Source organism: Nerophis ophidion, linkage group LG14, assembly GCF_033978795.1.
Source record: "Nerophis ophidion isolate RoL-2023_Sa linkage group LG14, RoL_Noph_v1.0, whole genome shotgun sequence".
Classification (NCBI taxonomy): Eukaryota; Metazoa; Chordata; class Actinopteri; order Syngnathiformes; family Syngnathidae; genus Nerophis; species Nerophis ophidion.
The window spans coordinates 45,816,578-45,828,801 of record NC_084624.1 but is presented as its reverse complement, the minus strand read 5'-3'; the positions used below and the strand labels follow the sequence as shown (position 1 = coordinate 45,828,801).

The 12,224-nt window shown below is 43.8% G+C and overlaps 1 protein-coding gene across 18 annotated transcripts in view; it reads left to right on the top strand.

Moving 5' to 3' along the window:
• The window catches only part of LOC133568754 (receptor-type tyrosine-protein phosphatase F-like), a 621,387-nt gene that overhangs the window by 590,868 nt on the left and 18,295 nt on the right, over positions 1-12,224 (top strand). For all 18 annotated transcript variants that reach the window (XM_061920870.1, XM_061920869.1, XM_061920884.1 and 15 more), the window contains 3 exons: positions 647-766; positions 6,056-6,210; positions 7,821-8,106. In XM_061920870.1, coding sequence (XP_061776854.1) covers positions 647-766; positions 6,056-6,210; positions 7,821-8,106 — 561 coding nt within the window. The remainder of the gene's footprint in view (positions 1-646; positions 767-6,055; positions 6,211-7,820; positions 8,107-12,224) is intronic.

Sequence of the window (12,224 nt, the reverse complement as noted above, 5' to 3'; positions counted from 1 at the left end):
TGGATTTAACATAATAGTGTGATAGTTTAGTCCATAGTGGATCTAACATAATAGTGAGAGTCCAGTCCATAGTGGATCTAACATAATAGTAAAAGTCCAGTCCATAGTTCTAACATAATAGTGTGTGAGTCCAGTCATTTATTATTTATCTTTTATAAAAATACTATTATTTCTTTATTTTCAGTAATTTTTTTTTAACATTAAATCATACACGCAACAACTAAAATAAAAATCGATATATTTCTTTGTAGCAGTTTCATTTTGACAGGTACTGTACCTAAACAATGCAGGATGCCCGGTGGGGTACATGGTAGTGTTTTGTTCAGCCAGGTGCACAAAGGCTGGTTTGGATGAGCAAATATCCAATAAATATCCACACAGTCTTCTCACAAGCTGTTCATATTTTCACTTCCTGAGTAATAATTGCCATCAGGCCACCTGGCAGCCAGCTCATGGGGAATGATCACAGCCTGCAAAAAAAGGGACAAAGTGGCCTTTTTTCAAGCGTGCTTCACGCGGACATGGAGGCCGCTTCATCTTTTAATGAGACCCCGCCAGCGACCCCGCCGACGTTCCCCTCCCCGTTAATCAGCGCCGCGCTTTCCCGCCTCTGACAGCTGGCCTCCTCTCTCTGTTGACCCGCCAGGTGAAGTGCGACCAGTACTGGCCGTCGCGAGGGACCGAGACCTACGGGATGATCCAGGTCACCATGCTGGACACGGTGGAGTTGGCCACTTACAGCGTGCGCACTTTCGCGCTCTACAAGGTAATCGACTCAGAAAAACCATAAACCTCAACATTTTACCACCGTGTTTTGACTGCACCAGGTTTTGTTCTTACTTCAAAGAGTTCCCTTTTTACTCGGTCACAAGTACAAACCCCGTTTCCATATGAGTTGGGAAATTGTGTTAGATGTAAATATAAACAGAATACAATGATTTGCTAATCATTTTCAACCCATATTCAGTTGAATATGCTACAAAGACAACATATTTGATGTTCAAACTCATAAACATTTATTTGTTTGCAAATAATCATTAACTTTAGAATTTCATGGCTGCAACACGTGACAAAGTAGTTGGGAAAGGGCATGTTCACCACTGTGTTACATCACCTTTTATAAACATAATTATTTGTTTCCAAATAATCATTAACTTTAGAATTTGATGCCAGCAAAACGTGACAAAGATGTTGGGAAAGGTGGCAATAAATACTGATAAAGTTGAGGAATGCTCATCAAACAGTTATTTGGAACATCCCACAGGTGTGCAGGCTAATTGGGAACAGGTGGATGCATGATTACGTATAAAAACAGCTTCCCAAAAATGCTCAGTCTTTCACAAGAAAGGATGGGGCGAGGTACACCCCTTTGTCCACAACTGCATGAGCAAATAGTCAAACAGTTTTTGAACAACGTTTTTCAAAGTGCAATTGCAAGAAATTTAGGGATTTCAACATCTACGCTCCATAATATCATCAAAAGGTTCAGAGAATCTGGAGAAATCACTCCACGTAAGCGGCATGGCCGGAAACCAACATTGAATGACCGTAACCTTCCATCCCTCAGACTGCATTAAAAACCGACACCAATCTCTAAAGGATATCACCACATGTGTTCAGGAACACTTCAGAAAACCACTGTCACTAAATACAGTTTGTCACTACATCAGTACGTGCAAGGTAAAGCTCTACTATGCAAAGCGAAAGCCATTTATCAACAACATCCAGAAACGCCACCGGCTTCTCTGGGCCCGAGATCATCTAGGATGGACTGATGCAAAGTGGAAAAGTGTTCTGTGGTCTGACAAGTCCACATTTCAAATTGTTTTTGGAAATATTCGACATTGTGTCATCCAGACCAAAGGGGAAGCGAACCCTCCAGACTGTTATCGACGCAAAGTTCAAAAGCCAGAATCTGTGATGGTATGGGGGTGCATTAGTGCCCAAAGCATGGGTAACTTACACATCTGTGAAGGCACCATTAATGCTGAAAGATACAGACAGGTTTTGGAACAACATATGCTGCCATCTACGCGCTGTCTTTTATATGGACGCCCCTGCTTATTTCAGCATGACAATTCCAAGCCACATTCAGCACTTGTTACAACAGCGTGGCTTCACAAAAGAAATAGTGCGGGTACTTTCCTGGCCTGCCTGCAGTCCAGACCTGTCTCCCATAGAAAATGTGTGGCGCATTATGAAGCGTAAAATACGACAGCGGAGACCCCGGACTGTTGAAGGACTGAAGCTCTACATAAAACAAGAATGGGAAATAATTCCACTTTCAAAGCTTAAACAATTAGTTTCCTCAGTTCCCAAACGTTTATTGAGTGTTGTTAAAAGAAAAGGTGATAAACATGCCCTTTCCCAACTACTTTGGCACGTGTTGCAGCCATTAAATTCAAAGTTAATTATTATTTGCAAAAAAAAATAAAGTTTATGAGTTTGAACATCAAATATCTTGTCTTTGTAGTGCATTCAATTGAATATGGGTTGAAAAGGATTTGCAAATCATTGTATTCCGTTTATATTTACATCCAACACAATTTCCCAACTCATATGGAAACGGGGTTTGTATGATTAGATGACCCAAAAAGCCCCCAAAAAAGGTAGGCGGGTTCAAATTTCTAATGGGGTTTTGCAACTTTAGATGCATGTTTTTTTTTGGGATTAAAATCAGAATCAGAATAGTTTTTATTGCCATTGTTTGGCGGCATAGCTCGGTTGGTAGAGTGGCCGGGCCAGCAACTTGAGGGTTGCAGGTTCGATTCCCGCTTGTGCCTCGTAGTTACTGTCGTTGTGTCCTTGGGCAAGACACTTTACCCACCTGCTCCCAGTGCCACCCACACTGGTTTAAGTGTAACTTAGATATTGGGTGTCACTATGTAAAGCGCTTTGAGTCACTTGAGAAAAGCGCTATATAAATATAATTCACTTCACTTCACTTTGAGTACGGGGTTCACAAACTAGGAATTTTACTTGGTGCAATGGTGCAACATAAAACACAGAATAGAATAACATGACCTGCAACTGAGCTATCAGTTCTTGTTATTGTTTTTGGCCGAGGGGAAAAAACTGTTCAGGTGGCGGGAGTTGTGGGTCTGGATGGACCGTAGTCTCCTGCCCAGGGGGGGAGAGGGGAGAATAGTTTGTGTCCAGGGTGAAAAGAGTCAGCTGTGATCCTATCCACACGCCTCCTGGTCATGGAGGAGAACAGGTCCTGGAGGGGTGGGAGTTTGCAGCCAATCACCTTCTCAGCACTAAGTACCATGCACTGCAGTCCATGCTCGTGGTGCCGGGGAACCACACGGTGATGGCGGAGGTGAGGATGGACTCGGTGAAGGCCGAGTAGAACTGCACCAGCGTCCCGGTCGGCACCTTGAGTTTCCTCAGCTGCCGCAGGAAGTCCATCCTCTGCTGGGCCTTCTTGATGAGGGAGCTGATGGTCGGCTCCCACTTGAGGTCCCGGGTGATGGTGGTGCCCAAGAAACGGACTGAGACCACATTGGAGACAGGGGGTGTGGGAGAGTCAATCAGGGTTAGGGGCGGGGGATGGTGGGGTTTTGACTTTCCTGAAGTCCAAGATCATCTCCACTGTTTTCTGGGCGTTCAGCTCCAGGTTGTTGAGGCTATACATGGCATGAAGCAAACACTTAGCATGAACTAGAGACAAGGCAAAACTCAAGTAACAGGTGCAAACAATGACGCCAGACTGAGCGTGGTGACCAAGGTGAAGAAATAGCTCTCTGATTAGTGGTTGACAGCAGCTGAGCGTGCGACCACTAACCGGAGGCAGGCGAACCAAGTTAATCCCCATGGTGACCAAAATAAACCCAGGAGTGCACAAAACAGGAACTAAGAGAGTCAAAAACTAACAGAACATAACCAGAACATCGTCAATCAATAAATCGATGTTTATTTATATAGCCCTAAATCACAAGGGTCTCAAAGGGCTGCACAAACCATGACGACATCCTCGGTACAGAGCCCACGTAAGGGCAAAGAAAAACTCACCGCAGTGGGACGTCGGTGACAGGGACTATGAGAAAACTTGGAGGAGACCAGGGGGGACCGAAAGCAATGGATGTCGAGCGGGTCTAACATGATATTGTGAAAGTCCAGTCCATAGTGGATCCAACATAACGGTGAGAGTCCAGTCCATAGTGGATCCAATATAGTAGCAAGAGTCCTGTCCATAGTGGATCTAGTTAATAGTGGAAGAGTCTAGTCCATAGTGGATCTAACATAATAGTGTGAGAGTCCAGTAAATAGTGGATATAATATAATAGTGAGAGTCCAGTCCATACTGGATCCAACATAAGAGTGAGAGTCCAGTCCATTGTGGATCTAACATAATAGTGAGAGTCCAGTCCATAATGGATCCAACATAATAGTGTGAGAGTGTGGATCTAACATAATAGTGAGAGTCCAGTCCATTATGGATCTAACATAATAGTGCGAGAGTCCAGTCCATAGTGGATCTAACATAATAGTTAGAATCCAGTCCATAGTGGATCTACCATAATAGTGTGAGAGTCCAGTCCATGGTGGATCTAATATAATAGTGAGAGTCCAGTCCATAGTGGATCTAACATAATAGTGAGAGTCCAGTCCATAGTGGATTTAACATAATAGTGAGAGTCCAGTCCATAGTGGATCTAACATAATAGTGAGAGTCCAGTCCATAGTGGAACCAACATAACGGTGAGAGTCCAGTCCTTAGTGGATCCAATATAGTAGCGAGAGTCCCGTCCATAGTGGAGCCAGCAGGAGACCATCCCAAGTGGAGGCGGCTATGCAGCGCAGAGATGTCCCCAACCAATGCACAGGCGAGCGGTGCATCCTGGGTCCCGACTCTGGAAAACCAGTACTTCGTCCATGGCCCCGCAGAGAAGAAAAAGAAAAAAACGGCAGATCAACTGGTCTAAAAAGGGGGTCTATTTAAAGGTTAGAGTATACAAATGAGTTTTAAGGTGAGATTTAAATGCTTCTACTGAGGTAGCATCTCGAACTGAACCAGAGTACTGGAGCCCGAATAGAAAATGCTCTATAGCCCGCAGACTTTTTTTGGGCTCAGGGAATCACTAATAAGCCAGAGTCCTTTAAAGGCAGATTTCTTGCCGGGACATATGGTACGATACAATCAGCAAGAAAGGATGGAGCTAGACCGTGTAGTATTTTATATTTAAGTAGTAAAACCTTAAAGTCACATCTTAAGTGCACAGGTAGCCAGTGCAGGTGAGCCATGATCCGGATCACAGACCATGACAGTTTCGTCCTGATTCTGGGCACCAGCAGGAGGCTCGCAGAGGTTCTCAGAGCCCGAGATGGTTCGAACCTGTCAGAGGTGTATTTCAGCGCTAGACCATGAACTTGGTCTAGATTTGTACACAAGCTGTTTTAAAGTCTATACTCTGAGCAACAGGATGACCTAAGCAAGTCTTCCAAGAGTTCTTTGTTGGATTTTTCCAATATTTTTGTTTGGTGGATTATTCCAACAGATTCCTCTAGCTTTTTTCTTCGTTAGATTCTTCTGAGAGTTTATGATTCATTTGATTGTTCTAAGAGTTTTCTCCGTTCTTTGTTTGTTGGGTTCTTCCAAGAGTTTCTTCCCGTTCTTTGTCTGTGAGATTCTATATTTCAGTGCAGGGACGGCGCTCTGTCACTCCCATTCCTCTTTTTTCAAACGCTATTAACTTCGCTAATTAAATCCAATCCAAAGCCGGAGAAGTTTCTCCAATTCAATCAGCAACAAAGACAATGTCGCCAAACCTTTTCCCCGAGAAACTGCACGGGGGGTTTCCACTTAAAATGTGTCCACGTTATCTGCACCCAAAGCTTCGCGGCGAAAGTAGAGCGCATTATCACGGCCGTGACTCCAATCAAGACTTTTTGTTGGAATAGCGAGAACGTCTGACAATTAAATCGCTGGTGCTTTTCAAAATGAACGTCGGCTCGAGTGTCACCGGAACACTTTGACCTTTATAAGTGTTGGAATATTTCAGCCGAGCATGATCCGTCAAGCATGTAGTCACTCCCAGGAAATCTCTTGCAGAACGGCTCCAGCGAGAAACGAGAGATGCGGCAGTTCCAGTTCATGGCCTGGCCGGACCACGGAGTGCCTGAGTATCCCACTCCCATCCTGGCCTTCCTGAGGCGCGTCAAGGCCTGCAATCCTCCGGATGCCGGGCCCATGGTGGTCCACTGCAGGTGGGAGTCACAACTAACTCCACACACCTGTTTTCTAACATCAGATGCTGTGGAAAAACTGAAACACAGGTTTTGTTTGTCTGATTGTTCGTGGTTACTGTATTTTGGGAGGATTTATTTGTACAAACCACGTTTCCATATGAGTTGGGAAATTGTGTTAGATGTAAATATAAACAGAATACAATGATTTGCAAATCCTTTTCAAGCCATATTCAGTTGAATATGCTACAAAGACAACATATTTGATGTTCAAACTCATAAACATTTATTTTTTCCTGCAAATAATCATTAAGTTTAGAATTTGATGCCAGCAACACGTGACAAAGATGTTGGGAAAGGTGGCAAAAAATACTGATAAAGTTGAGGAATGCTCATCAAACACTTATTTGGAACATCCCACAGGTGTGCAGGCTAATTGGGAACAGGTGGGTGCCATGATTGGGTATAAAAACAGCTTCCTAAAAAATGCTCAGTCTTTCACAAGAAAGGATGGGGCGAGGTACACCCCTTTGTCCACAACTGCGTGAGCAAATAGTCAAACAGTTTAAGAACAACGTTTATTAAAGTGCAATTGCAAGAAATCTAGGGATTTCAACATCTACGCTCCATAATATCATCAAAAGGTTCATAGAATCTGGAGAAATCACTCCACGTAAGCGGCATGGCCGGAAACCAACATTGAATGACCGTGACCTTCGATCCCTCAGACGGCACCATATTAAAAACCCGACATCAATCTCTAAAGGATATCACCACATGTGTTCAGGAACACTTCAGAAAACCACTGTCACTAAATACAGTTTGTCGCTACATCTGTAAGTGCAAGTTAAAGCTCTACTACGCAAAGCGAAAGCCATTTATCAACAACATCCAGAAACACTGTCGGCTTTCCTGGGCCCGAGATCATCTAAGATGGGCTGATGCAAAGTGGAAAAGGTTTCTGTGATCCGACGAGTCCACATTTCAAATTGTTGACCATGGACATTGTGTCCTTCAGACCAAAGAGGAGAGGAACCATGCGCACTGTTATAGGCGCAAAGTTCAAAATCCAGCATCAGTGAAGGTATGGGGGTGCATTAGTGCCCAAGGCATGGGTAACTTAAACATCTGTAAAGGCACCATTAATAGTTAAAGGTACATACAGGTTTTGGAGCAGCATATGTTGCCATCCAAGCAACGTTATAATGGACGCCCCTGCTTATTTGAGCAAGACAATGCCAAGCCACGTCTTACAACAGTGTGGCTTTATAGTAAAAGTGTGCGGGTACTAGACTGGCTTGCCTGTAGTCCAGACATGTCTCCCATGGAAAATATGTGGCGCAATATGAAGCCTAAAATACCACAACGGAGACCCCGTACTGTTGAACATATGTTGCACTGTTTTAGTGCAAAGAAAATGTGCAAGGTGGTGATTTTCATGAATAACTGTCGAGAGGAAAAATTAAATTCATTATGAAATGCAGATGAACAATTGTAACGCGGTAAAGGCAGTCTGCATGTATTATATAGTAAAGAGAATCAGGTCAAATATGTAGTAAGCGAGACACATTGATGATGATAAAAATAATTTGTTATTGTTCTTATTATTAATATTTCTGTCCAACGTGTAGCGCCGGCGTCGGCAGGACGGGCTGCTTCATCGTCATCGATGCGATGCTGGAGCGCATGAAGCACGAGAAGTCAGTGGACATTTACGGCCACGTGACATGCATGCGGGCCCAGAGGAACTACATGGTGCAAACCGAGGACCAGTACATCTTCATCCACGAGGCGCTGCTGGAGGCGGCCACCTGCGGCAACACGGAGGTGCCGGCGCGCAACCTCTACGCCCACATCCAGAAACTGACGCAGCCGCCATCCGGCGAGACGGTCACCGCCATGGAGCTGGAGTTCAAGGTGAGGAGAGACGCGTCCGTTCGGGGAAAGCAGGAACATTGCACATTGTCAGGTTCAAACACTGATGACTTCTATTAAACAAGACAAGAAGCAAGGAATTAAACAAAGACTGAATTAAATTTGGCTCAATGAGGAGAAACGTCTGGACTGTACTCTTTGTACAGTTCCACCACGCTCTGACGAAATATTTGTTTGGACTTTCCCTGATTACATGGCAACAGGTGTTTCTAAGGGAGGGGGGTCATAAACATCCATCCATCCATTTTTCTACCGCTTATTCCCTTTTTTGGGGTGGCGGGGGGGCGCTGGCGCCTATCTTAGCTACAATCGGGCGGAAGGCGGGGTACACCCTGGACAAGTCGCCACCTCATCGCAGGGCCAACACAGATAGACAGACAACATTCACACTCACATTCACACACTAGGGCCAATTTAGTGTTGCCAATCAACCTATCCCCAGGTGCATGTCTTTGGAAGTGGGAGGAAGCCGTAGTACCCGGAGGAAACCCACGCATTCACGGGGAGAACAGAAAGATCCCGAGCCTGGATTTTAACCCAGGACTGCAGGAACTTAGTATTGTGAGGCAGACGCACTAACCCCTCTTCCACCGTGAAGCCCGGGTCATAAACAGCCATTGCCTTTGTTTGTAGAACAGTTTAAAGAAAAGGTCGCCTGTAGGGGAGTCCGGTCCTGCTTACTTCCGCTTTGTAGTTCTCGGGTCAAGACAACATATTTTTATAGATGGATTGATGGTACTTTATTGATTCCTTAAGGAGAGTTCCTTCAGGAAAATAAAAAAAGATGTGGATTACAATACATCAAAGAAACAGAACCTTCATGTCGCTCCCCATCCTACACAGTTGGGTTTACAATATTTTTGTTTGGTAGGATCAAAGAAAGTTTTTGTCCTCTTGCCGGGAACTCTTGGCAACATAAAGTTTTGTGATAACTTTGAGTCAATTATTCTGACACACATTGTCGCCTCGTGTGCGGGGGTGGCGCATCATGTAGACCCGGAACTTATCACCTCTACGCTGACACAGCTGGTGCTGAAGGTGACACGCACGTACTCACCTGCTGCCCACCTTGCAATGTCATTACACACTTTTCCTCCCAGTGCCCTCGTGTAACCATGATGCATTGTGTTTGGAAGCGATAACAGCCTCGGCCAGAGAAAGAAGGCGAAAATGATTGTGTGTGGGTGTTGTAACACACTTATACGCACACACACACCATATTTTTGATCAGGACTTGTGGGGACCACCCTTTCTAGGGGTTGTGGAGGGCCTAAGCTTAAAAATCACTTACAGTAGGCATCTTCAGAATGCATCTGACTATCATTTAAAAAGGTTTCCCTTTAGAGGACCTGTTTTTTTGGTCCCCATACCGTCCGAAGTCCCCTAAAGGTGACTGTGTAAACAGAGCGATGTCCCCATTAAGTAAGCATTGGCAAAACACACCCACTGGTTATCATTTGGACTGGGGACCAAGTTATTGTTCAGGACTTGTGGGGACCACCCTTTCTACAGGTTGTGGAGGCATAAAAAAATGAGGTAAAATTGCCACTGCCCAGTTAGCTCATACACGTCTTTAAATCTCTGGATTAATGAAGTAATGTGATGATCATACTTACTGGGGACCCTAGGGAAAAAGAGTTAATATGGTTCATGGGGACCAAATTTAAATAAGTTTGCATAGTTAAAATAATAAATGTAATAATTAATGTCTCACACTCAAACTAACCAGTAAACATGTTTTATGGGCCAAAGCTTAAAAATCACTCAGGCATCCTCAGAATGGATCTGACTATCATTTAAAAAGGTTTCCCTTTAGAGGACCTGTTTTTTTGGTCCCCATACCGTCCGAAGTCCCCTAAAGGTGACTGTGTAAACAGAGAGATGTCCCCATTAAGTATGCATTGCCAAAACACACACACACATATTGGTTATCATTTGGACTGGGGACCAAGTTATTGAGCCGGACTTGTGGGGACCACCCTTTCTACAGGTTGTGGAGGCATAAAAAAATGAGGTAAAATTGCCACTGCCCAGTTAGCTCATACACGTCTTTAAATCTCTGGATTGATGAAGTAATGTGCTGATCATACTTACTGGGGACCCTGGGGAAAAAGAGTTAATATGATCCATGGGGACCAAATTTAAATCATTTTGCATAATTAAAATAATAAATGTAATAATTAATGTCTCACACTCAAACTAACCAGTAAACATGTTTTATGGGCCAAAGCTTAAAAATCACTTACGCATCTTAAGAATCGATCTGACTATCATTTAAAAAGGTTTCCCTTTAGAGGACCTGTTTCTTTGGTCCCCATACCGTTAAACGTCCCCCTAAAGGTGACTGTGTAAAAAGAGCGATGTCCCCATTACGTAAGCATTGGCAAAACACACACACACACACTTGTTATCATTTGGACTGGGGACCAAGTTGTCGTTCAGGACTTGTGGGGACCACCCTTTCTACAGGTTGTGGAGGCAAAAAAAATTAGGTAAAATGTCCAATGCCCAGTTACCTCATACACGTCTTTAAATCTCTGGATTAATGAAGTAATGTGCTGATCATACTTACTGGGGACCCTGGGGAAAAAGAGTTAATATGGTTCATGGGGACCAAATTGAAATCATTTTGCATAATTGAAATAATAAATGTAATAATAAATGTCTCACACTCAAACTAACCAGTAAACATGTTTTATGGGCCAAAGCTTAAAAATCACTTACGCTTCTTAAGAATGGATCTGACTATCATTTAAAAAGGTTTCCCTTTAGAGGACCTGTTTCTTTGGTCCCCATACCGTTAAACGTCCCCCTAAAGGTGACTGTGTAAAAAGAGCGATGTCCCCATTACGTAAGCATTGGCAAAACACACACACACACACTGGTTATCATTTGGACTGGGGACCAAGTTGTCGTTCAGGACTTGTGGGGACCACCCTTTCTACAGGTTGTGGAGGCAAAAAAATGAGGTAAAATGTCCAATGCCCAGTTACCTCATACAAGTCTTCAAATCTCTGGACTGATGAAGTAATGTGCTGATCATACTTACTGGGGACCCTGGGGAAAAGAGTTAATATGGTTCATGGGGACCAAATTTAAATAAGTTTGCATAATTAATATAATAAAAGTAAAAATTGATGTCTCACACTCAAACTAACCAGTAAACATGTTTTATGGGCTAAAGCTTAAAAATCACTCAGGCATCTTCAGAATGGATCTGACTGTCATTTAAAAAGGTCTAAATGATAGTGTGTGTGTGTGTGTGCGTGTGTGCGTGTGTGTGCGTGTGTGTGCGTGTGTGTGCGTGCGTGCGTGCGTGCGTGCGTGCGGCTTTTGGCAATGCATACTTTATGGGGAAATCGCTCTGTTTACATATTCACCTTTAGGGGACCTCTGACGGTATGGGGACTAAAGAAACAGGTCCCCATACCGTCAGAGGTCCCCCAAAATGACTGTGTAAACAGTGCGATGTCCCCATTAAGTAAGCATTGCCAAAACACACACACACCATGAATTGATTAACGTGGACCCCGACTTAAACAAGTTGAAAAACTTATTGGGGTGTTACCATTTAGTGGTCAATTGTACGGAATATGTACTGTACTGTGCAATCCACTAATAAAAGTATCAATCAATCAATCAATCAATCAACACACAAACACTGGTTATCATTTGGAATGGGTACCAAGTTGTTGTTCAGGACTTGTGGGGACCACCCTTTCTACAGGTTGTGGAGGCATAAAAAAAAAAAAGAGGTAAAATTGCCACTGCCCAGTTAGCTCATACACGTCTTTAAATCTCTTGATTGATGAAGTAATGTGCTGGGGACAAAGAGTTAATATAGTTCAGGGGGACTACATTTAAATAATTTTGCTTAATTCACACAAAGAGGTGTAAACAGAGCGATGTCCCCATTAAGTCAGCATTGCCAGAACACACACACACAAACACACACACACTGCTGGCATAGTTGGACCGTGCGTAGACCCTCCTGCGTGTCCATCTGCCGTCCAAGCGGCGCCAACGTGCTTCCAATGCTGCTCTTTGTTGACAAAACAAATGCGTTGGAATAAACACACGCCAATTCCCACGTGAAAAGG